We start from the raw sequence: 27,404 nt of genomic DNA on the forward strand, positions 1-27,404 counted from the left end.
CAAGGAGGGGCTGGTGTTTGGCTCATGGCCCATAACAGCACCGGGCTCCTCCCATAGCACAGGAATTCAATCTTCACGGGACTCGACCAGCTACGTGCCACAGCCCCACTTTATGGATAAAGGGAACAGAATTCCGCCCCCCTGTGCCCTCCTTCCCTCTGCTGCTCCCCCCCCCCCCTTCCCAGCTAGGTGACCTAAGACTACTCTCTTAAGTATCAAGACCCTGGACACTTGTAAAACAAAGTCGGACACATAGTGACTTCTACAAGGTGTGAGTCACTGGACCACGTTGGCCTGGACCATCTTGGTTCCAAGGCTCAAGCTTTCCCCTGACGTGCCGTGTGCAGATGACAAACCACCATGCTGTGGAGAAGCAGCAACTAAAATTTCCCCATTTCAAAGAAGCTTCCATTCAGTCCACCACCCTTCGCCAAGCTGTCTTTGTGGCACCTAGGCTGTGCCAGAGTCTGTGTAGGGCCTGGGGTGCAACGAGTTCGCAGACGCGGTCCCTGCCTGCCTTCTGTGATTGCCAGTCCCCGCGTCCCAGTGGGCTCAGCCATCCCAATGATACAGCATGCACATTGTTACAGGGCTATAAGCCACCATGAGCAGGGCTGCCCATGCATTTTTCCTTTGCGGCCTAAGAAAATATATATTTAAAGGTTATATTGACCGCTAGGTTGATATAGAAGGAGCTATCATTCAGGCTAGAGCCTTTGCTTTTTTTTCCTTCTGGACTTCAAATAAAATGGAGACCTTCTAATGAGCTCCTCATACTACTGCAGGCCCTGGGCCCTGTGCCTAACGGACAAGCTGGCCCGGGGCATGAGGGCCTCTGGTGAGGCACCAAAGGGGAGTCAAGGAGAGAGGGTCTGTTCTCCACTATGAGGGGAGGTGACAGAGAGGGCAGAAAGGTCGGGGAAAGGACGTGTAAACCAATAGATGAACTACACCCCATGGGTGATATCCAGAAGGCTGAGGACGAAGGCGGAGACAAGCTAAGATGAGGCAGGACGGCCCTGGCAGGAAGACCATGAGCAGGCGGGCTACACTGGGAGGCTAAGAGACAGGGGCACATGGCAAGGGCCTAGGCAATGCCACGAGCTTTATAGCACCGAGGACTTCGCCACGTTGCTCACCACTGAATTCCCAATGCCCGGCGCACAACAAGTGCTTACTGTCTGCCCACTGGATAAATACACAAGGAGATGGACCAATGGGGAGAGTAGTGATTCCTATGAAAAGGATAGGGAAGCTGTTTTGAAGGTAAGATCAACATTTAAAAACTCCATTGCTTCTATACAAGTCATCTCCCCTGTATCTCCTGAAAATAACTGAGACTCTGATGTGGGATTTAGGGTCTCTCTCACCCACAGAGAGGACTGCAGACCTTCAGGGCCTCCATGCAGCAGACAAGACGTCAGGTCTCAGAAGCTGCTGGACTGTCCCTTCTCCCTGTGTGTGTGTGGACGGGGCACCAGGCACGGACAACAGAGGCCTCAGCTGAGGAAGGGGCTGCATGAGGCACCAGCCTAAGGGCCACTGCTCTAGCAGGACCGGAGAGAGCGTGGGCCTGGCTGACGCAGCCTGGATCTACTCCTCTGGGGCAAGCAGAAAGGGAGAGGTGAACACAGTCACTCCACCGAGGGAGCAGTTACAGAAAAGCCAGACGGTGGGGCCGGACCTGACTGATGAGGGAAATCCCAAAGGAGATGTTCTCATTGTGAGGTACGAGAATTCAGATCTACTTGGCAGTTCTGGGGACCTGCCTGAGAGGAGAAAGGATGAGACAAAGGTCTCAGCAGACTGATAGTAGAGTAGCTAATAGTGTTTGTGCGCTGTGTTCACAGAGGCACGCGGCAGGGCCCTGCGAACAGCACGCAGGATAGGGAGGAAGGTGGTGAAAGAAAGAAAACACGCTCGCTCCATACAGTGGGGAAAGGTTCCTGGGGTCAAGAGAAAGAAAACGAGGAGCCGCTTGCAAAAGAAGCACTAAAGGCCGGTTTTCCCTAATCAACCAAAATTAAGGCCCTTTTCCCCCTTCATCTCTCTGAGTCTTCTACAAGAAAGAGTCCTCAAACCTGTTAAAACCAAGGGCTCACCTTTCCTTCTTTAAGTAAAATACCACCTTTGACCAGGTCTGAACAAGGAGAACTTTCTGGACTGTTATTTGAGCCCTGTGCAGGGCAAACTTAGACTCAAAAGTCTTCTGGGAAAATGTTCAGAAAAGATATGAGAGATAAAATAAAAGAATGTATCCCTTCTACACCATGAAAAACCGACTGCGTCCAACTCCTGCTGATGCTATAGGACGAAGGGGACCTGACCCTTAAGGCTGCCAAGACTACAGATCCTGATAGGCGCAAACAGCTTCATCTCCCCCCCCCCACCCACCCCCCCCGCAACTGAAGAGCAGCTAGTGAGGCTGAACCTCCAACCCTAGAATTAGTCACCCAATACTAAACCCACTGAGTCACAAGGACTCCTTTTTCCTGCACTATAAAACCCCAATCCACTTCACTGCCACAGGGTCAATGCCAACTCATAGCAACCCTATAAGACAGCGCAGAAATTCCCGAGAGTTTCTAAGACTGTAATTCTTCGCAGGAGTAGAAAGCCGCCTCTTTCTCCCACAGAACGAATGGTGGTTTTGACCCGTTGGCCTTGCAGTTAGCTGCCCAAGCATAACTACTACACCCCCAGAGCTCTCGCTTTTTCTGCACCCTAGTAAGGGATAAAGGTGAGAAGAAAAGAAAGTCTAACACAAGGGTGGACTTCCATTAATTGTCATCATCCAAGGTTGACAGCTTTCTATTTAATAAGATGTCGAAACAAAATGTGTTTTGGTAACTACCCAAATCAACACCTTGCTATTTGCTAGTAACACAAAACAAGAAGGTACAACCCCAGCATATTCTAAACTCTAACTATGAAGGTGTTCAAACTTATTACACGTATTTCTGACATTATAATGTGTTAATGGAGAACAATAAAATTAAAAGGACAAAATGCATACGTGTAATGAGATAGCTATTCTATTCAGAGTAATGTGAAAAAATAATTCAGACAGGCTGATAGGCAGAAGACAGCGACAGAGAAATGCACCAACAGACCCATCAACTGGAGAGAGACTTTGCAAGTGTATTACATGGTTTAAGTGTCTGTGAAAGTGTCTGTGAAAATCTTGCACACAAAGATTTCCTTTTTGGTTTCTATAACACTCTGGTAATGGATAGTGGAATTCTTTGGATGAAAAAGCAAAAAAAATAAATAAATAAAGGATTTTAAAAATAAGCATAAGGAAATGTTTGTCCTATAAAATATATTATAAAAATCATAATCTAAAGGCATAAAACCATTACGATAAATACCGTTACAATTCCCCCCTGGAATAGTCGCCAACATTTCCTCTCATCCCTTAGCGGTGCCATCAGGAGGGTGCAGTATTTGTATAATGTGTTATTGTAATGCAAATGTTTCAGCTTTGGGTGGTATCATTTTTACTCCCCACTTCAAAGAACCTGTGGTAACAGAGCAGTATCCTGTTGAAGCACGCTGGCGGGCACAAAGTCAAGGTGACAAAAACAAAGCAGCCATGCACTTCTGGGGACCCATTAAAGGCAGCTTTTAAGAGTGAGGTGCTCATACAACCCCAACCCCCCACCCCAGACTTGTGTCCCAAAGAAGATTCTAGCACTAACAAGACAATTCACTTTGGCAAACTCACTTCCCTTTTCTGAGCACGTTTTCAGACCACGGAAGATGGAGGAGACAAATTACATAAACGTGGGTCACTCCTGCAAGCCCCAGATTCTCCGACTCTAAATTCAGAGCCAAGTTTAGGAAGCCTGAGGGGGGAAAGCTAGGCCTTAATTACTGCAGCTGCAAACATGCGTCTCCATGCTGGATCACACAGCTTAACTGCCAGGCCATGGAAAGCAAGAAGACGCTGGGCACAGCTGGCTGCGGTGGAAGTCTCAGAAAGTCTAGGGTATGAAATCTCACAGGGCACATACCTAGCCTCTTAATAAGGTGAGGCACTGAGTAGGTCAAGAAAGAGAGAACGGCTCAGCCCTAGATTGATCAGCAAAGACAGTAAATCTGGTGTGGCTGCCACTGAGGAAAACCTCCCAGTCAATCAGCGCAACACTCCACCCACTTCCCCGAGGAACGGTAGGAGACTACAGGGGCAGCAGATTTCCAAGGCCTTCTGCAGCCTGCCCCTGCACTCCATTAGAGTATGAGCGAATCTGCTGCCTCCAACACACGAAGATCCTTTTCAGAAAAGTGACCTCGCTATTTAGAAGTGTGTTTGCTGACCACACATCAACGTGTCCGTAGGCCTAACCAACATAATTTCCATTCTAGTTCCTGAAAAAGTACAGCTGCAAACTCAAGAGAGGGCAGGCACAAACATTACTGGTAGCCCTGCAGCCAGAGACCCTCGGGGAGTCCAGAATCACCTAGCTCCTGAGACAGATGTAACCTCGACCGTTACACTACCATCGCAGTGTCTCTCCAGCTTCTTAACTGGCACACTTCGTAAGAAACATCGTTTGTATTCCGGCCTGGTACAGACACACGAGACGATATAGCTGAAAGCAAAGTTGTAGGAAACCATACCCTTAGGATAGGTAATTTACTCTACTCATAATAATCCACTTTCTCTTGCATCTTTCTTTAAAAAGAGTTCTGGGCAGAACTCACTAACTTCAATTCATGACAGGGATTCATTCCCCATCTGAAAACCTCTCCTGCAGGATGTGAATCCTACTCAGATGCTTGTTTACATCAACGATCTCGCTTCCAAAATGTGGATGAGGGTGATCAAACTCATCTTTGAATTGTATTCCAAAGATCAGAGAAATCCTTCTCTCACCATAAAAAGAAGAAGGTGGCCAAAGAATGACCAAAATGACGTCAGTCCTTGAGAAATGACCCAGGGTGCCACGCTAACGGCCATCCCTCTCTGCACGAGGCAGTCGGGGGGCTCGGCCCTGTGCTTTCCATACCTCATCCGGTAGTGGAGCCGCAGGGACGTCTTGTCATCCACAGTGATGGTGCGGTTCGGAGCGTACCACAGCTTGGAGTTCTCATCGTACAAGGCAAAGAGGTTGTAGCACAGAGGAGAGACACCTGCGGAAGAGTAAAGGGCATATCAGCACACTAAACGCAGACACATTTCGACACCTGCCGCTAAAACGTATCATGTGCAATGATTAAGGGCGGGGAAAAAATTGAAGAATTCTCTCATCCAAACAGAACTGCACTCCTATCTGCTTAGAGGAAAGACGCTGTCCAACCATGTCCCATCAGGCAAATTCTAAAAGCAAGAACCATGGCTCCGGGAATACACACTGTGCTCCTGATGAAACAGACGATGGCCACCGAGAAGCAAAGCTGCAGCGCTGTTGCTCATCCCGTATCATGGTGCAGCGTGACCAGGCTCGGCTTTTGAACGAAGAGGGCCACCTGGAAAGTTTGCAGAACCCACACAATGCGTTGCCTAGCTGATCGTAGTCAGAAACATGCTGGAGCTTTGGAAACTCCCATTCTCTTTCCTAACCAAAAGGTTTAAAACAGCTCTACCATGCTGTGATTATGCATTAGACGTGCAAAAAAGTTCCTGGCAGTTGCCTAACAAGTGGGTATTAGAGTAAATAACAACCAAAGAGGTTTTGTCAGTGATTAAAATCTATTACCATTAATAATAAATATACTTTTAAGTACTCTGTATAGTTATCATAAATACTTTTATTAATAACAAACTGACACACAGATAAATGCTTAACATAGTTGGTTTCTTGCCTCTCTGCCCCATTTGCCTCCTTCAATTCAAGAATGTTAGAAAAGATAGGGAAGCTTATGAAGCCAAGAAAGCACCTTTCTGCACACTCTGAACCATCAAGAAAATTGTGTAGGCTCACAGTCTAGTGAGGGTGGGCGTGGGGGTGGCAGGCAGCGATGTGTTCATGTGCAGTCGGCCTCCAGCATAAGGCACAGTGGACATACAACCAGAAAACAGGGAAGAACTTGAGATAATTGGCATTCTACTGAGAAGCTGGTGCTGACAGGGACCAGCCCTACCCTCACTCTCTAACAAGGGGTCTCTCTCCATGCAGACAGAGGTAAGAAGCTGGCATATCAATGTGCCCCTTCCCAGGATATGAGCAGCACCCCTTCAGATGTTATCTTCACCCCCTGCTGCTGCCATCCAATCGCCTGGCTCACAGTGACCCTTGTCGGGGTTTCTGAGGCTGTCTGTCTTTACAGACGCAGACAGCCTTGCCTTCCTCCGGTGGAGCAGGGCGGGTTTGAAATGCTCATATGGTGAGTGGCCCACTGGTCATGCTCCCCCACCAGCGCCATCACGACTCCTCGGATGTTAGACTCCGCCTTGCGGTCTGAAAAGATGGAACTAAACTGTAAAGCACATTGCCCTTTAAGAACAAGCGTGGTTGGCCTCTGTATCGTTATTTAGCCTGTACTATAGTTTTCCGTTCATTATTTGACTTTGGTAGACTGGCTTGAATACACAGAACTTCCTTAATAATATATATCTTTACATATCCATTCTTGTACACTTACATACGTATACTTGGACTTTACTTTATAATAATACAACTGCCTATAATTCTAGCACAAATATGATTCTAACAAGATTACTAACCATAAAAAGAAAGATCAACGACACCTTTTCACATAAAAGTGCTGGATACCAATTAAAACCACCACCACTACTTTTTTACTGAGGACTAAGCATCAGACGAAAGCACTTTACATCCACTATCTTTGAATCTTCCTGCATCCAATGAAGTCAGTATTTATGCCATTTCACAGATTAATAGACTGCAGCCTCTGAGATTTAGAAATTTATCTAAAGCTGCTTAAATGAGAGTTAGGACTCAAACCAACAAAGAGCTGAGGGATGAGACAGTTAGGACGTGAAGAACAAAATGTTACCAGGCACTGGTGAGAAAACAGCACTGCCCCATGGCACATCACTTACATATGACAAGAATGGAAGCTACACCTGCCCTGGCACCTCACACGCAATAAACTTGTATGACATTCCGCTTCAGTTACGGGAGGGATACCACTCCTTTGCTACACTGTGGACTTGGAAAGTGGCGTCCCCACACTGGATGACCTTGAGGCCTGAGTAGCAGTTGCCAAGTTCATTGTCAGGCTCACAGGTGCTCCCTGCGCATCCTCCTTCACAGTGATTAGCTGGTCCCTCTTTAACTGCAGCCTAATGATTCTGGGCAAATGATGGTCACTAGCAAACCAATGGAAGTTTATACCTGATAAAACGGATGTCAAGACGCCTGGCTAAGATGACAAACACATAAACCAAATCTCAAGGAGAGGGAGCCTTTAAAAACTACTTCAGAAGTACACACATTTCCTTGTGGTTTTGCAAACTGGAAATATTTCTACAGCTACTGTGTACACCTGGTTTCTTGTGCATGTTGCCACCTACTCAAAATAACTTTCCAATATTACTAATCATCTCTCTGAACAATCTGTAACTCAGTCCATTAGGCCATGCCACGTGGAGTCACTAAGGGTCTACCGGATGCTCTTTCCAGCAGCGACTGCTCCCTTTTACGGGAGCTATCTTATTAGAGCTCGATACAACTCCAACAGAAAACATCCATCAGGGGAAAGCGGATTCTGTAGACACGCTCTGCTCCTAACAAGCTAGGTGACTCTTGCAGTGACTGAAATGACAAACCCACAGTTATCCTGAGGGTGACAGATGGAGAGGCAAGCATGGATCAGACTTTCCGGCATCACAGTTAAAATGAATCCTTAGATATGTTTAAAAACACCATCACTGAGGTATAATTTAAAAAACATAAAACCCACCTACTTCAAATGCACAGTTCAATGTTAGCACATCCACAGGGATGTGCAACCATTACGACAATCTACATGCATGAGGTCTTATGACAGGTGGTGAATAAATCTCCCATGTATTTTAAAAACGGGCAGGCAATCACTGCCAATGACTCCACATTTAACAGGGCAGTGAAGGGGCCTCTATCTTGTTATTTTGGTTTCCCACCTTCTACATGTCGAGGGCTCACTGTAGAAAGATGAACGTCACTAAAACAACACAGCCTCGCTGCCCTCTTCAAAACAACTCGAGGCAATCACAGCATGAAGCCCAGCTTCTCAGGGAAGCACATCAGCAGAAAGATGAATCCAAACCTTCCAGACGGGGGTTGCATATATATATTTTTTTAAGTGGTGATAAATGCTACTTGATGAGCTCGTGATTCTGTGCCAGGTAACTTTAGCTATTGCTTAATGCAACTGACCCAATCCACGGTATTCGCCATTGCCTCACGAGCATGTGAAAGTTGGACATTCCATAAGGAAGACCAAAGAAGAAGCGATAGATTTGAAGTGTGGTGCTGGAGAAGAATATTGAAAGTACCATGGACTGCTAAAGGAACAGACTGATCTGTCTTGGAAGAAGTAAGACCAGAGTGCTTGTTAAAGGCAAGGATGGCAAAACTTCATCTTAAATACTTTGGACATGTTGTCAGGCTAGAGACTAGTCCCTGCAGGGCATCATGCTCGGTCGAGTGAAAGGGCGGCGAAGGAGAGGAAGGCCTCCCACAAGATGGTTGACACAGTGGCTGCAACAATTCTGAGGACGTGCAGGATGGCGCAGGGTTTGGTTCTGTTGTGCACAGGGTCCCTGTGGGTGCCTCCATGGCACTTGACAACAGCAATGCAGTACTGCTATTGTTTTGATTTTGGAGACAGGCAGGAAGCCACAGAAGGCAAACATCTTTCCCTAGGATTCCAACGCCCTTCAACGACTGAGCAGGGGCTAAGGCTCCTTTACAGCTGCAGAGGGGTCCCTGGGGAGTGCCACCTTGGCTGGGACTAGCTGCTTGACTGTTCTCTGAAAGGTTGAAAGTTTAAGTCCACCCAGAGGCAACTCAGACGGAAGGAACTCAGGTGATCTATTTTGGAAACAGTAAGGAGCTCTCCTCAGTTTCACTTTGACACACAGGGGTCACAGGGGTCAGAACTGGCTTGATAGCAAGTACCGGGTTGCAGGTGAAAAAAATGAGACTGCCCTAAAGGAAATGGCTCGGCTGACATGGAGTGGCCAGTGTTAAGCCCACCCCTCCCAGACCCCGGGCAGTGCCCACACTCACGGCACTCCTGTGCAGCCTGGATGCAGAGCTCCTCCGCCGTGTACTCTCCGCTGCCCAGCCGGAGCGGCTCCCTGTCGGGCAGGTAGAAGATCACCTCCATCCCGGGCTCCGGGGCCTCCAGGTTCACCTCTGTCTTCTTGGAGCTCCTCATTTTAGCACAGAAAGCCATGGCATTGCAGTCCTCTTTGATGTTGAGAAACTGCGGAAGAAGGGAAGGAGATTCCACTGTCATCTGTATGCTCAACGTGCAAGGGGCAGGCAAAACCAGCAGAACAAAACCTACTGCTCCTGCCCCTCCCCAGGCAAACCCATCAGAGGAGCGCACACACAGGAACTCCTTGTGCATACCAACTGATCAATTACCAAACCCACCGCCATGGAGTCCACTTAGATGTGGCCCAATTTAATTTTCTTTGCTTGCACAGATTGGGATTGGCGAATGTGGCTTGCTCTGGAAGCACTGGTGTCCTGGACTGGTGATTTTTACTTGCTACTACTCCTAGAAAATAGCAAAATTGCTGACTATGCCAACGTCAAGAATACCATCTGCTTTTTGGTTTTCTTCTTGTTTCCTTTACTGAATAGCAAGCGCTTTGCATGAAGGCTCATTTCTCTTCAGGTCTCCAGTGCTCAGCCCGGGGCTGGCTCAGAAATGTGCCTCAAGTCCCATGCTTCCAAGCCGCATGGACAGGGCAGGAAAATGGCCGAGGGTAGCCATTCAGAAGTTATGCTGAGAGATTCTTCTCACTTACCTTGAGATCCAGATCAAGAGGCAATCTCATTTTATAACCCAGCACAGGCCTGTACTCAACCTGACTCCACTACATCCCATTCCTCTCCCCTACCTTCCCTCACCTTGGAAACTAAGACAGAATAAGTCACTAAAACCCGGCTTCACAATGCAAGGTAAAACGCTATTCCTGAGCGTCCCTCACAGACATGGCATGAAGGAATCCAATGACTGTGTCACACCACTCAAGGACACAGACATACATCACCAGGCAAGTGTACATCGTTATGGCACCATTTGAATGGTATGGCACCATTGAAGCAGGGAGGGGGGAAAGAACCTCACAATGTCCAACAGGGAAAGAGTCTAATGTTTATACTGCCACAAGGGAATAGCTAGGAGGCAGGTAAAAGGATTTAGATAAAGCAAGGCCAATCAGTACTGAAAGACGCACAGGATGTAGATGTATTTCAAGGTAAAAGGCATAACATACCTAGTATGATCCTTTTGGTTATGTGTCTGCACGTGGGAGCCCTGGTGGCCTAGGATGTTAAGCCTTGCACTGCTAACCAAAAGGTCAGCAGTTCAAAACTACCAGCGGCTCCTGGGGAGAAATATGAGGCTTTATACTCCCAAAAAGAGTTACAGTCTCAGAAATCCACTGGAGGTATTTCTACCTTGTGCCATAAGGCTGATGTGAGTCAGAAGTGACTTGATGGCAGTGGGTGAGTGGGTGTGTGTAGAGACCCAGAGGACAAACCACAAATTGCTAGCAATGATGACTATCCAGGAGCGATCACAAGGGCATTTTTAACTTCCTGGGTTGTTGTTTTGTTGTTTTTTTAACTCCTACAAAAATTTTAAGCATGCACATTCAACATGTAAAATGAAGAAAAATAAAGTCCATTTAATAAACTAAAGGCAATAATACAGCTCGCCCTATCTAGGCAAGATCACAAGTTCATGATTTTTTAACAGTTCGACAGCAATCTCTTTAGAAAAATATGCAAACCTACATACCTGCATTTATTCGGTTGTCGAACACCCCACAAAAGCTGACTTGGTTTTCTTCTTCTCCACTTTCCAAAGTCTGTTCAGAGCTGAGCTAAAGACAAAGACAAATCAACAAGTCAGCTGCCGAGGTCACATCAGGAAGGAAGAGGGCATTTTCACAAAGGAAGTAGCACAAACCCTGCGTAGGCAGGCAGGCAGGCAGGCAGGAACGGGCATTTGGGAGGAGGAAACGCTGATGAGGGCACAGGAGGACAGGCAGGCATCTTATGGTAGAAACATCCAAATGAAATTATTTTCACTACTCTCAGAAAGGCATTTAGGGACTTTTGCTTCCTGGTTGGTGTACAGCACCCTGTCTAGCATTAGGGAGGTCCAAGTGCCTTTCCTGCCAACTGCCTCTCTCCTGAGGCTGTGTGCGAAGAGCTTAGGACACTCAGCGCTGGGCACTTTCCCTTCTCAGTCCCCTTCCCCTGTGAATTCCCCTCCTCTCAACCCAGTCTATCTCTGCCTCATTTGCATGGCAAAAGAAAACATGGGAAGATAAAAAGCAATACATCTGACTCCAGCTTTTAGTTCATCAAACATTGCTTGACCCGTCCTCATATGGGAAATTTAGGCAGCAAATAAAAATCCCTCCCTTGCAGCGGTTCTCAACCTGTGGGTCACGACCCCTTTGGGGGTTCAAACGACCTTTTCACAGGGGTTGCCTGACTCATAATAATAACAAAATTACAGTTATGAAGTCGCAACGAAAAAAATTTTATGGTTGGGGAGGGGGGCCCACCACAACATGAGGAACTATATTAAAGGGTCGCAGCATTAGGACGGTTGAGAAGCACTGGTTTATATCAAGTGAAAATACCAGTTTGGTTCTGCAGTAATAAAATTAGCCTGGTCCCAGCCTTACTTACCATCAAGCACCACTCCACAATAAAAAAAAGTCCAGGATTACTTTAACTACGTTCCTGGTTGCTTCTCTACAGCTGAATCTAATTACTTTGGCAAATAAGACACAACCACCTTTGATTTGAAAGTGGCTTCCAAGTCAATACTGATTATTATTCTCTGAGAGTTGGTGAACACATTTATCGGCACCTAGATATTCCAAGGCATTCCATGGAGCAGTGGAGTAGAGCTGGGGATAGACCACCACTAAGACTGGGAAGCCAGCATACCCCACAGGGCCTTGATTCTAAGATGGGAGGTGGGCCACAGCAGAGAGCAACCTCATATCCACAATGTCATCTTTCATACTGCCTTCCTAATTCTGGTGATTAATGCTGATCAGAGCTGATTTGGAAAGGCAATCTGTAACAGGTGAGACTTAAGCAGAAGTAAAGATGGCAGGATCAGAAGGAGATGCAAGGATGGACTTAGATGTGACCACTTTTAGGGACTAGTCTGACATGGATAATAGTAACAATTACATTCAGCTTCTTAAAAGCGAATATAGTTGTTGAATTATGTGACTCGATCATATGCTCTGCATTAAAACATCCATTTGAAAATGTCCTTGTTTGCCATGGCTTCCATTCTAACTCACAGCCACCTGACAGACTTGAACCGTCCTGGGGTTTCTTAGACGGTAATCTTTAGGGAAGCAGTTTGCCAGGTCTTTCTTCCTGTGAAGCTGTTGGTAGGTTTGAGCCACTGACTTCTGGCTCATGGCTGAGTGTTTAACCTAGGGCTCCCAAACACTACACGGTCCCTCTGTGGCCTGAGGCACACCTGACCCGAGGCACGCTATTTTTAATCGCCGCTTATGCATGTGAAAGGCATACAACAAATAGGGAACGTCACAAAGGAACCAATGTCTTTTAATGATGGCACTGGCCAAGAAATCTGAACCTACTGTGGACTGCCAGAAGCATGAACAAATCGGTCTTGAAAGAAGCACAGCCTTAAAAGGGGACATGTGTGATCTGGCGATAGTATTTTCAGAGCAGGTAGATGATGACCATGGGGAGCTTTCATCTCCTGCTGTGGGCATGTTGTCAGACACACCAGTTCTAGTGCAGCGCAGCAGGCTTTGAAAAGTAGAGAGCTGATGACAAAGAGAGAGCCCTTCACGGAGCCGGAGTAACAGAGTGGCTGCAAAGAATGGGAGTGACAGTGTGAGGATGGTGCAGAAACCAGCCGCATTTAGCTCTGTTACATACAGGAGTCATCGTGAATTGGAAGGGACCGGACATCTAACAAACAGCATACGTACAATACTGCTTCAACAACAATGGCAGCATTCACTGGGTGATGGTATATGCAACAAACTAACAATGTCGCTGCTTTCATGTAACTGACAGTCTAAGGCTGGGAATCAAAAGCACTCAGTGTTGCTCTAAGCACTTTAAATCTCAGCTGTTGGCCCATTTTACACGAAATGACAGCTGTGCTCGTTTCAGGATGACAAGTGCTTTTTAACTGTTAAAAATAATTATACACTAACTCCACCCAAATAATACACCTTTCAAATAAGCCAGATAATGTGAACTAGCTATAAAATTTTTAGAGCAAGTGGAAATGGAGCAAAATCAGTTTATAAACACTTCAGATCAATCCAAGGAACAAATTCTAGTTGATTTCTTTTATAAAAGGGGTAAGGACATATAATTCAAATACACAATTCAAAGATTTAGCTATATTAAAAAGGATTACACAATTATCACTACAATCAATTTTAGAACATGTTCCCCTTTCTTTGTACTCATTGTTAGCACCCGACTTCCCCCAAGCTCCCCTGCCATAACCCTGAGAAAGTATTTATCCAGTTTCGTGACTTGGACAAGAAATCAGATCAACTGCTAGAAAAACCGATAAAGGGGGGATAATAAATACACTTTAATTCACTGGGATTCAAGTTCCCAACTCTAATGATTGTGAAGGAGCTTAGAAAGTAGAGGACAAAGGAACAATCAAAAGCATTTTAAGAGAAAATACTAGTGATGATGGAGAAAATTAAAAGCTCTTACATATTTGGTACACTCACGCGTATAAAGGCTACTTTAGAATTTGTTTCCTTTTAATTAAGGACATTGGTAGATTCTCAAGTTTCTTTAATTTTTCAAGATCTCATGCAAGAGACAAGTACTGTATATCTCTGATACATTCTGAAGGGCACAGAAAATACAATTCTGTGCATCTGGACAGAGACTAATTGCAATCGATGAGACATCATAGACTGCATAAGGCTGTAGAAATTTAAAATTCTCTTTCTGAACATATGCTCAAAACTTTTTTAAGAACATCATTTGAAATACTAGAACTGGTGCTACGGAAGAACATGAAATTAAATTTGGGCGAGTGGGAAAATGAGAAATAAAAATTGTTGGCATAACTTTGCCATGGAGTTGACTCTGACTCAAGGTGACAAGGGTGTAGAAGTTAAACTGCCCCACAGGGCTTTCCAGGCTGCACTATTACAGTGAGTAAAGTGCCTGTTCCAGAGTCATCCATTATGACGCTGTCTGATGTACGTGGTTAGAAGCAAGCAGGGTGCGAGTTGAAATCAACTGAAGGAATCACAGTGACATAGAGTGGGTAGCTGGCCTTTTTACTAAAGACAGGATTGTGCTGATTGACTTCACACACTGCCCTTCAGCAGCAGCCTTGGGAGCACAAAGTGACGTGGCTCCTAGGGAGGAAAGTTCTGGTGGTCTGCTCCCAGAAACCCCGTGGGGCAGCTTTCCTCCAGCCCACGGTTGGGTTACAGAGGCAGCAAAGCTTGTTTTCCGAAGTAAAAAAATATGCACACAAAATGAGGGGGAATTAAAGGGTGAACTCCAAATTTTTTAAAAGAAAAACTATGCACTTTAGAAAATGCTTTGGAAGTAGTTAATACTTTGCTAAAATTTTTAAGATCAACTATCTTAAACCTGAAGAAGGCACAAGTCTGAGAGTGGTTAAAAAACAAAAACAAAAAACCTGATATAAATTTATAAATATATAGTTCTAACAGGGCAAGCTTTTCTTTTCGGGGGGGGGGGCGCTCTAGTGTCTAGTGTAACATATTTATATATCACAGGTGTTCACTACACCATTAAGTGTTAAATCAAAGAAGAGTGATTTAACGAGGTAAATAACTTACCCGATGGGAAAAATCACTGTGGTACATTTGAAAATGCTTCAAAAAAAAAAGTGTTGGCTGCTGACTGGAGATCGATCCGCTTGCAGAGTCAGTCAAGGTGCGATGTAACAACGATGAAAAATACAAGTTTCCTCTAGTTCCTAAATGCTTCCTCCCCCCCCCCCCACCAAACCCCCACTATCATGATCCGAATTCTACCTTGCAAGTCTGGCTAACCTGAGGATGTATACTGGTACAGATAGGAGCTGGAAACCCAGGGAATCCAGGGCAGATGATCACTACAAGACCAGGGGTGTGAGTGGCGATACTGGGAGGGTGGAGGGTGAGTGGGTTGGAAAGAGGGAACTGATTACAAGGATCTACATGTGACCTCCGCCCTGGGGAATGGACAACAGAAAAGTAGGTGAAAGGAGATGTCGGACAGGGCAAGATATGACTAAATAATAATCTATGAATGACTAAATAATAATCTATGAATTATCAAGGGCTCATGAGGAAGGGGAGAGGAAGGGAGGGGGGAAATGAGGACCTGATGCCAGGGGCTTAAGTGGAGAGAAAATGTTTTGAGAATGATGAGGGCAATCAATGAATGTACAGATGTGCTTTACACAATTGATGTTATGTATGGATTGTGATAAGAGTTGTATGAGCTCCTAATAAAATGATTTCCAAAAGTGTTGGCTGCGGAAGCAATGCTGTGAGGTTGCTTATTAAAGAATAAACCGACTCTGAGCCAATGCCTGGTCACAAGCAGTCCTGAAGCTGAGAGGGCACGCAGAGCTGCCAAAAGCACGGGCTGGAATCACACCTCAGGCTTCCCCAACTACATTTATTGAGGCAGAATCATCATGTTTACAGCTGTAAATAGTCCTGTTGCAGTTGAGTCAGTTCCGGCTCTTAGGACAGAGCGGAACTGCCCCTAGGGCTTTCCCAGGCGGTCACTCTTTCCAGAGGCTGGCTGCCACAACTTTCTCCCACAGAACCGCTGGTGGGTCTGAACCACCAACCTTCTCATTGGCAGCCCAGCACTTAGCCACTGAGCTACCAGAGCTCATCAACGGCACAGCGGATAGACGCGTGGGAGAAGCGTTAAACGAGGAATGCATGCAAAGGGCCTAAAAGAGTTTACTGTGCAGGAAGTGCTCATATTTGGGTCGGAATTTCAAGTTTACCAATTACAGCCTGATGGGACACAAATGTAGCCAGGGAGAAAGAACACCCTCACACGGGTCATCTTCCACAGCTCACGCGTGGAGCTGGGCACACGCACTTTGCTCTCCTAAGGTGTACCAGAAGTTTTAGGCTAATCAGGGAGAATGCCAGGAATCAGACATGTGACTTCTGAGTCCTGGGACCCTATTCTCTGCAGTTCCCAGGGTGGGGAGAATATCAGCTCTCGCCTGCCACCCCACCCCCCACACCACCACTGCTACCCCGCACACCTGCTGCGGCTCCCAGGTGCTTTCCAGAGTCTCACACCCTCTAGTGCTCTACCCTCTAAACAGAAAGATGGTCACTGAAAATCACTACAGCGGGTTTGCCCACAGCATGCTTTTCTGGCGTCACCAGCCCAGGTGTGGAGAGGAAAATGAGGGTGTCGCCAGCCCCCACCCCCACCACAGAGCTAGGCAGACAACACACATCATCAGCCCAGGTGTGGAGAAGAAAATGGTGTCCTCAGGACTCCCACACAGAGCTAGGCAGGCAACACGCCTTTGCTTCCTTTTGTGCCACGTCGCCAGGAGTTACATACTCACAAAGAGCCACAGAGATGGTTCCCATGTGCTCCCAGGACCGCGCCGCTTTGCTGAAATCCAAAACGACGCTCCCGACGGCCGCAGCGCATGATGCTGCGAGGCTGATGGATGCCAGCCAAAGAGCAACATGATATAAATACCGCAAGTCAGAATTACGGCTTTTCTATACGCCTCACTGCCACTCCAATAACTCATTCCTAACTATAGCTGCAGTTCCAGGAACACTCAGAACTGTAAGTGCTGCTTCGTTTACAATAAACTTCCAGGGATGATCAAATAATCAATGGCAATTCGATGGCTGGGGCTCTGGGCTCCGCTCACACCAAGCCTGCCTTCACCGGAACATGTCTCAGGGAAAAGTAAATACAGTACTTTGTGTAATTAAAGTCAATAGCATTTTCCTAAAAGCCACACTGTATCAAGATGCTTTGTTACTTTTTCTTCTTTTAAACCTAATTACCACTAGTGCATCAATACTGCTATTAAAGAGCAGGGAATGTACGAGTCAGGAGAGCGCTCCATCCTTACCCAGGAGTGGAAAACCTGATGGCAGAAGTGGACACGCCAAGCACTGAGGTTAGGGGCAGGGATTGTCTGTGCTTTTAAGACACTCATTCCTAAAATGCCTGTTAAGCACTTATGCCACCACAATGAAGCTTTGTCTTCATACAGTACTCTATTTCTTGAAAAGAGACTCACATTTATACCCACCAGAGTGCCTCAGCCCCTTTTCCATCCTAAAGGCAGAGGCAACACCAGTGATGAGAGAGAAGAGGGCTCAAACAGCTACACTGACTCTCCGTTTACCACACTGCCCGTAAGGCACAGAGCTTGGCGGGCAGGGGGATACAGAGAAAAGCACAGTTACAATCTAAGAGCACCAGCCTGTGTTTTACTGACTACGCAACAGAAATCGATTATGTGGGTCATAACAAATTATGGGTAACACCGCAAAGCATGGGAATTTCAGCACCATTCATTGTGCTGTGAAATCTGTACATATACCATGAGGCAGTCATTTGAACAGAAAAGGACACTTTTGGGAGGTGTTGAATTGGTTTATGTTCTGCTAATTATATTATCAAAAACAATTAATAAATGCTAAGAATTTTAAAATATAAACAGCGAGAACCACTGTGAGAACTGTGTTACATACCTCACTCTTTCTGGGGTGTCATTAACTTAAATAAAACACTCAGCACGTGAAGGCTGTGATGCATACATAATTCAGTGAGAAAAATGAATGCAAGAACAGAGATAGCACTAGAGAAGATGCAGAAGCCCAAGAACATGGCAAGGCATTACGTGAATAACATGACACACCCAACCAAGGCAAAAGGGCATGTCTGGAGAATGCATGTCTGAGAGCAAGCGTGTGGTGTAACTCAGAAGATTATAGGGGAAACCAGCTTGGTAGATGTAAATACTCAGGTTAAAAAGATCTGAGCCAGAACCTCTTCCCTAATACTTAGGGTTCAAACAACTTTTAATTTTCTGAAATTGTTTTCTCACTTGCAAATATGGATAAAAGCACTTATTTTATAAGACTGTTTTGTTGTGCAGGTCTATTAGAACGCCTAGCCACAACAGGAACTATGAAGTGTTCCTCTTATTACCACTGTAGCCCGGTAGTTTTGAAGCTATACCTAAGGTGCTCCTTTCAGTGGCACCTTCCTCCGAAGTGGGGAGCCGAGTCCTTCTTCGTTTCTGTTCCTGGTCTGGAAGCTCTGCTGAGACCGGTTCACTGACTGACCCTGTTGGCATTTGAAATACCAGTGACATCACTTCTAGTTTCACAGCAACACACAAGCCACCAGGGTATGGCAAATTCAATGACACCTGTTAGCAGCAGCAGCAGCAGCAGCAGCAGCAGCAGCAGCAGCAGCAGCAGCAGCAGCAGCAGCAGCATCTCTGGTAGTGCAAATAGTTAAGCACTAAGATGCTACTACAGAAAGTTCTGCAGTCCAAATCTACCCAGAAGCGGGGCGGAAAATTGATCTCATGATCTGCTTCCCCTGAGATGCAAGGCAAGAAAATCCCATGGGAGCAGTTCAACTCTGGCTTGTGGTGGCCGCTCTGGGTTGAAATGGAGTCAAAAGCACCTTGCAGCATACTACTATTCCCACATGGAGGAAAAGCCGGACTTGTACTCCGCCTCTCAGGATGAGAAGGACATACAGTTAAGGGATGGGAGAAAAGGTGAGCATTCCAAATAATGGAAACAACACAAGAAGACTAAGAAATAGAAACTCCTTGGGGGACACTGACTGGGCACTCTGAGAAGGAGGGAGTGAGAACATTAGGGGCTGTCAGGAGGGAACCATAAATGCCTCACTGAGTAGTGTGGACTTTGCCGAGGAAAGAAAACCCAAGAGGCATGCAAACCCCATGCACACATGAATTCCTCAGCAACAAGGGAGCAGGCGGGTGTGGACCATGTGGGGGTGGGGGTGGGGGTGGGGGTGCTCCACACAGGAAGAGGGAGGTGAAAGCACAGAGAGGCACAGGGTATTTGAAATTGGCCTTTGCAAAAATAACATCCTCGTTTTAAAATATTTTAAATGAATCAACTAGTCCTTGAAGGATATACAGGCACTGTCCACTGAGAACTGAATAACAAAAGTTAACAAATACCACCATTTGTAAGTTTATTTGAATATTCATTTGGTAGATCTGCACTCTTACCCTATCTTACAATACAAGCACACAAAGAAACTTCTTTTTTCAAAGATGAATAAAATGAGAAACTAGAGGTTTTCATCTGCAAATCACACTACCAGTGAGTCAGAAAAACTTTCCAGAGCTTCTGTCCTCATGGCTGAAGGGTCTGGCCCAGACACTAACATGGGGGAAATCAACATTCTGCTGCTGGTGAGTCATCCTCCTTCACCAGAACAGCCTGAAGGAGGAGTTCGTGGGGTTGCCCTTGGGAATCACTCTGAATTATTTTGGTAACATCTTGTCCTTGGTTAAAAGGGAAGGCAGAGGCAGAAATGGGAGCCCAGCAGGGCCTCTATTACTCAGGAGAGTTGTTTACACAGCTCTGCTTCCCTATTATCCAGAATACAGTGTTCTCTAGGTAGATACAATATAAGTCATTTAGGCTTCCAGGAATCTAAAAATGGCAGAAAGCACAAACATGATGCTGACTAAAATTTTATCTAACTTTGATGACTCAAAAGACCATATCTGAATCCTAGGTCTTTGGATCAGGATTCTGACCAATTTTAATTTCACAAGCCTATGCGGGGCAGAGGAGGGAGGGGGTATTTTCCAGTTACTGGAATTTACATGAGCAAATGTTCTTGTATACTGATAAAAAAAAAAAAACAGTCTCCAGGAGATTTGGTGAAATTTTAATCAGCTCCCTGGGCTCTGATAAGTGTCCCGGGAGGTGTTCCCTGCACAGGTCTGATATGGCCAAAAGAACTGTGCTCAGTGAGTCACAGCTGCGGACACAGCAAACAAGCAGCAGAAATAAGGCGCAAATCCCGTTCCTCGGGTACAGGGGCTCCCAGTGTGTGAAAGTAGCTATCGACGACGGAACGCTGTCTTGTTAGCCCTTCTTCAGAGAACTGCAAAAATGCAAAGCTTAGCTGCTCATGACTGCTAGCTAATTAAAAAAAAATCAATGAATTTGGTACTTTTTAATGCTTATAAAGTACTTTCAATGCATTGAAAGTTTATAATTTCTCTTATTTTATTAATAAGAAAATTAAAGCCTAAGGAAGTTAAATACTTTGAAAAAAACTTGGGAAACATCAAATGTGTTTATTAAGTGGGCCTTAAATACAAGGCCTTAGGTGGCAAAGAGAGAGAACAAACGATCACAGTGGAAAAGGTCTGATCTTACTTACCAGTCAAACTACTGGATGTCAGTTTTTATTCACCCAGGTGCTATAAGTATTTTAAATATAAATACACACGTGGATTGGGTAAAAGTATAAATTACTATCATCCTCAAATCATAAAAGTTATTTTTTTAATTGGCAGCTTAATCTGACACACTCTGCTGTGATTGGAATTCCAGACCAAGAAAACACACACACAGAAATGAGAATTTCCAAATATTTGCTGGCAGAAAACGTCACTAATATAGTGAAAAATAACAAGATACTCATCCAAGCAGCTCAACAAATCCTAAATAGGATAGAACCTCCTTCCAAAAAAATCATTAAGATATATTATTTAAAACTAATTAATTAAAAATATATATATAATAATCACACTTTCCAAAATCATAAACAAAGATAGAATCTTGAAAGTAGCTTTTGGAAAATGAAATATCCCCTCCACTGGGGAACCAACATGACTAACCTCTGCTTTCCTGGCAGGGACCAGGAAAATCAAGAAGGCAATAGGATGATATTGAAAAAAAGGGGAGGAGGGAGCAATAATTGTATTTTAAACAAAACTGTCCTTCCAAAGGGCAATGGAGTAATAGTCAGGGCTATTGACTGAGTGTTGGCTTGGGTGAAATGAAGCAAGGTGGTCCATGGAGGGGGGGGGTTGGAAATGGGGAGGATGGACTATTGGAAGGTATGATTAGTGGTCTCAGCAATTGAATGTGAAGTTGATGATCTGAAATGTCAACCACCACACTATTTTAAATAACACCATTTTTTATTGGTCCCTCAAATATGATGGCAAAATTAGGACATTTCCAGGTAAATAAATTGATACAACCCAGTCCAAGCTTACAAGAAATACTTAAGGGAATCCTTCAGACAGAGAACGACATCAGACAACAATCAACAGACACAATCAACAGACACATTCAGAGAGCTCTGAAAAGAAAATACCATTTACAAGAGTCACCAAAAAGATGAAATACACACAAATAAATCTAGTCCAAATATAAAAGACTTATATAAAGAAAACTGAAAAACATCATTGCAAGAAACCAAAAGTGACCACATCAATACCACACCCAAAGCAATCCAAATTAGTAAGGAAGAAGTAGAATTATCCATATTTGTAGATATATATACCATATTTTCCAGCACATTTTTAGTGTAGTTTTTGTGGTAAAATTAGGTGCTGTGGCTAATATTCGGGTTGGCTTATACTTGAGTATATACAGTAATATAATCCAGAGCCAGGTTCCATCAACATTTTTTTAAAGAGATGGAAAAACTAATCACACATTTTATGGAATGTAAAGCACAACTGAAAAAGAATAAAGTATGGAAAAATCGATTTCTCTGTAAACTTTCACCTAAATCACAATAAAAAGTATTATAACATATTTAAAAAAGAATAAAGTCATAGGACTCACATTTCACAATCTCAAAACCTCCTACATAGTCACAGTTGTCAAAACAGCCTGGTACTGGAAGAGCAATAAACATATAGACCAGTGGAGGTAAATCCATTCAGCTCTGGGCAACTAAACTTTAACAAATGGTACAGGATGAATCCATTTGTAGAAAATGAAACAGGATGCATACCTCAAACCATTTACAAAAATTAAATCAAGATGGATCAGAGACCTATATGTAAAATAAAAAAACTACAGAAATGTTCAAACAAAACCATAGCAAAATAGAGGTAAGCGTAGCGTCTACTTCATGTCACGAGTAATCTAATGCCTAACTAAAAATTCACAATCCGGAGCAGGTAACCTAGATGACTGGGACCTCCTAGAAACTCACAAGTGTGCACATCGCACATCAAAGAAAATGAAAAGGGGGCCTACAGAACACAAGGGAAAAATTAGCAGCAACACATCTGACAAGGGACGAATCACAAATAGTTATAGAAAACTTCAACATGAACAGGCACTGTACTGAATAAGACATTCAGGTGGTCTACAAAGAGATGCAAAAATGCTCATTATCATTAACTATTAGACGAATGCAAATCAAAACGGCAAGGAGACATTACTTCACCCTGCCAATAGCAATGATTTACAAAGAAGACAAAGAAAGCAGAAAACAACAAATGTTAGCAATGGTGTACACCGCAGGTGGGATCCTCAAATGGTACGATTACTGTGGAAAATAGTTAGGGCGCTGTGGTAGTTATATAATTGTTTTTCAATTTGAGACGATTAAGAGTGAAGAGGTGGAGTCTAGCCTGTCAATCAGAGTCTAGCCTGTCAATCAGGTCTTAGCCAGTGAGGCCTCTGTGTGGGCATGGCCTTCTCCTGAGGATTCTAGGAACTCTTGTATTCCTCTTTGGAGGCAAGAGACACGGTCTCTCTTGGTTCACTCCCAGGGAGACATTGCAGCTGACAAGACACATGGAGCTACGCTAGTACCCTGAGCTGAATGAGCCATGTGGAGACCCCTGTCAGCCCTGAGATGCTTCCACTGCCACTGGATCCACAAAATTTCCCACCCACTGGCCTGTGATCTTCCTGCATTCGGTGTCATTGCATGTGTTTCGTGAGTCTGAAGAGGACTTTATAAATTGGTATCGGACATATGGGCTAATATCGGACTTACAGACTTGATCTGGACTGAGCTGGGATGTTTTCTTAATGTACAATTATTTTTTATATAAAGCTCTTTTTTATACACATGAATTTCTATGAATTTGTTTCTCTGGCTCCCTTAAAATTTTAGAAATAGTGATACCATCTGATCCAGCCAATCCTATTAGTATGTGTATATTCTGGAGAAATAAGAGCCGTGACATGAATATCCACACCCATGTTTATAGCAGCAATATTCACTGTTCTCCCCGAGCATATGTACGTTTGACTAAGGTTATCGCTACATATGTGTTATATGTGATGTAAATATATCCAGGTATAGGGGACAACGTTATGAACACTTCTTAACCACAAACAGACTGTGGAACACTGAGTCACTGGACTCAAGGGCTTACCCTTAGCATCCTAGTCCTACGGGACATCTAGGTCAAGTGGTAGAAGATAGTCACTTAAGTTCTGGTTCCCGTTTTTTGACAAGTAGTTACTGGGGTCTTAAAACCATGTGACAGGCCATCTACGATACAGCTGCTTCCTCCTAATGCCCTGAGCAAAGAGAATGGAGAAAATCACGGACTAAAAGAAACACCAGGTCCAAGGACCACCTCCATTAACCCAGGCCCAGCAGTAGTAGCTGGTGCCCAGCTGCTGCTACAGACGCTCTGATTAGGGTAACAGACGGGCCTGTGCAGAGTGGGAGAAAGACGCAGAAGAAAACACAAATTCACAAAAAGATCAGGCTTACTTCTCTGATAGAGTGGTTAAAACTGAGAGCCATGCCCTTAGACGTCTTTCAGTCAAACTACAGACAGACCTATAAAGTGAACAAAAGCACCTGGAACTGCACTCATTCCTGGAGATTACCTTTTAGCCAATGAAAAAAACACAATAAACAGGCCTGTAAAGTGAACAATAACAACCCCAAGGCATGTACTTGTGAGAATAAAGCCACCGCTGGTGGATCCAGACTGCTTTAGCCGCTGCTCCTCACGTGCTCCTTCTGTCAACTTAGACCTCCCCAGAACGCCGGAGCACCAGAAGTTCATTTATCCACAGAACATCACTAATGCGAGCTCGTGTCTCCTTGAGCTGGTGGGGTGGTCAAGTCCTTGACAGAGTTAAGGACGCACACTACAGGAATGTCTAGAACAGGGGTCCTCACACTTTTTAAACAGGGGCCAGTTCACTGTCCCTTAGGCCCGTTGGAGGGCCGGACTACAGTTTAAAAAAAAACTATAAACAAATTCCTATGCACACTGCACATATCTTATTTTGAAGTAAAAAAACAAACGGGGCAAAGACACCCAGCGAGTGGCGGGCCGCATGTGGTCCGCGGGCCATAGTTTGAGGATGCCTGGTCTAGAAGAAACCGGGGAAGGGTTGGGGAGAATCAACTGGTCCTTTGTGGATGCTGCTACCCACGACTGTAACTTTCTTTTCTTTTATTCTATGTGGAATGTGTTACATTTTTTTCTTAATAGTTTTATTGGCATACAAAATATGATCTTTTCTCAAGTCTTTTTTTACCTTGTGATTGGAGGAGTTATATGACACACTGGCAACTGGCCACAGAGTCTTCCCAGAACAGAGCCCACTTTTCAGGAAACCCTGCCTCATTCCCGGTGGGGGATAGGAGGGGCAGTGGGGGGGACAGAAAAGGAAGGGGGCAGAGCGTGAGATGATGACAACTTTGAACAGTAAGATTTGGGAAACCAAGCAAGCATCTGTTCACAAAAACGGACAATGCTAATTGTATCCAGTTCATATTTAGCATACATATATATGACCAGGTTTTGTTTTTAATGTGTGAATGTGTATCTTTATAGATGGAGCTTAATTTAAGACCCTCTGTGCCACCAAGTCGCCTCTATATGTGGAATACACTGTGTGTGTGTGTGTGTGTGTGTGTGTGTGTGAGAGAGAGAGAGAGAGAGAGAGAGAGAGAGAGAGAGAGAGAGAGAGAGAGAGAGAGAGAGAGAGAGATGTAGGGGTTATTAGAGCCTTTTTAATGGTCAAAATTCACTGATTTCCCTGCTGTGTATTTTCTTGGGCTAATAAAGGCAAAATGATCATTGAAGGCATATATCATGTGCAGGTGTCTTGTGAAATTTCCTAAATATCTTCCTCACCATTCTTCCTCCAGAGTTAACCTACATACTGGGAACCTTTGCTATGTATTACATTGTGGGAAAATGATTTTCTTATATAATTTCTTCCATTACTATATTTATTCTTGCAGTTCAGTACTTTATAACTTTCAGTGCATGTTCATGTCAGGGCTTCAAACTGGTTTGAACTGGTTCAATCAGGGCCAACCCAGCAAAATCAAGAGAGCAAATTTGTAAAATGTGAGTGGAACAATAACCAGAATAAGAAAAATCACAAGCCAAAACCCTGGAATGAGAGACTCGGAGGTATAGGTAGTAAACCGTTTCAGAAACCTGACATGGGAGACTGGATTACTACCAGCGACACACACATTCAAAGCAGTACAGTCAGCTGCCATCTTTGAGCCAGGCACTATTGTACCCAATTCTGCCAGGCAAGAGAGTTAGTTGTAATGCAACATGCATGCTACTCTTATTTCTAGCAGGGTGCTGACTCACAAATTTTGCTTATTATTCCTGTATACCCACGTTTTACAAATTCAAGTCCTTTACAGTTTCACTTCTCTGGGCAAGGTTAAACTGGGAAGAATCAGTATGAAGGCCTGGTGCATATAGAATATTTCACACAATTCTTCCAACAACCTTGGCAAGGAGAGAGGCCTGGTGAATAGTGGGGGCCTTTACTGAATGGTGAACATAGGGACGAAGCGGAGGAGGAGGCTGGTGGAGTTCTGGGTATCTGCCTTTGGTTTTGTGCTGAATTTCAACAGCTGAAGTGTACTCTACTTCCCAATGGCTAAATGTTGGTGAGTCCTAAGCTTCAGGCTTCAATTGTACCATTTCTCTAGCTACATTCACTCACTACCCACGTGACCGCACCCAATTGAATGGATTAAAGATCATTATAGGAAACTATATGCTGACAATTACCCAACTTACATTCAAATACCTCCTCTCTATGTGGGAGTCTATTCAGTATCTCAAACATCATCCATATGAAAATCAGCAGCTGATTTTCCAAATGTTACCAAGCCTACTCCTCCCCGCCTCCCCAGTGCTCACGCTTCCAGCAGATGACACCACTATTGACCGGGCTGCTCAGACAGGAAAGCCCAGACACCAATCTTGACACATCTCTCGTTCTCACATCCCACATCCAAATCATCACAAATTCTATCCGCTTTCACTTCAAAATATGGGCCACACACAACATTCCCTCACCACTTCCACAAGTCTCAGCCACCACGGTCAACTTATCACAAGCACCAAGAAGGCCAGGGCTTTGTCAGTTTAATTCTCTGTTGGGTCCGGCACACAATAAATGCTCCATACGTGAATGGCTGCGAGTGGTGAAATAGCTCCTGAAGTAGGTTAAAGACAGGGCTTGAGCCCAGACCGATCTCCAGATAGCTATGGAATGGTTGATAGCACTCTCCCTCTCCCACACCATTACTGGGAGGCATCAAGGAAAAAGGTGGGAGGGGAGGGAAACACTACCGCCTTTGATTCTTGTTTGTTTTCCTTTCTTCCTTCGACCGCTCTCTCACTCGTACGCACGCTGCATGTCTTGTACACCAGACTTCTACTCTAAGTGGTGACGGAACACATATGACGGAGAAATATATAGGTGGATCCAAAGTACAGTAGATTTTATAGTAACTGCTCTATAACTCGGCCATGTTTTGCTAAAGCAATACAAAGGAAAAAAGTTTTATGAGCTGGGAGGGGACCAATTCAGGTGCTTCCTTAGCCTAACCTTAATTGTGAAATAAAAATGTCAGGAAACAGGGTTTGGAGCCGGGATTGAGGTAGTATTTCTAAGAAATAAAGAAGTAAATGGTGTTACATATTCCTACTGGCATCCTTAAAAACAGAGCAGCTATTAGAAAATGAAACAGCTAGGCTTTTTGACTTGGGATCTGAGAAAAAGAAAGAATAACCACTTTCCTGGTGTGCTGCGTCTGTGTCCTTCTCAGACCTTTTACACAGCAGTGTTTAGAAAGAGCTCTGCCACAATAAACCTCTTCGCCACTATGAACTCGGGTTCCTCCTCCGTACACACATAAACAAGTAAGATATATATGGTTCACTCCCAA

The 27,404-nt window shown here is 44.6% G+C and overlaps 1 protein-coding gene across 4 annotated transcripts in view; it reads right to left on the reverse strand.

Moving 5' to 3' along the window:
* JAK1 (Janus kinase 1) overlaps positions 1-27,404 on the reverse strand; it is a 121,741-nt gene that overhangs the window by 34,260 nt on the left and 60,077 nt on the right. For all 4 annotated transcript variants that reach the window (XM_075557176.1, XM_075557178.1, XM_075557169.1 and 1 more), the window contains 3 exons: positions 10,933-11,017; positions 9,183-9,381; positions 5,013-5,136 (listed from right to left, as the gene is read on the reverse strand). In XM_075557176.1, coding sequence (XP_075413291.1) covers positions 5,013-5,136; positions 9,183-9,381; positions 10,933-10,938 — 329 coding nt within the window. In that variant the 5' untranslated portion in view covers positions 10,939-11,017. The remainder of the gene's footprint in view (positions 1-5,012; positions 5,137-9,182; positions 9,382-10,932; positions 11,018-27,404) is intronic.

Source organism: Tenrec ecaudatus, chromosome 1 (genome assembly GCF_050624435.1).
Source record: "Tenrec ecaudatus isolate mTenEca1 chromosome 1, mTenEca1.hap1, whole genome shotgun sequence".
NCBI classification, from domain to species: domain Eukaryota; kingdom Metazoa; phylum Chordata; class Mammalia; order Afrosoricida; family Tenrecidae; genus Tenrec; species Tenrec ecaudatus.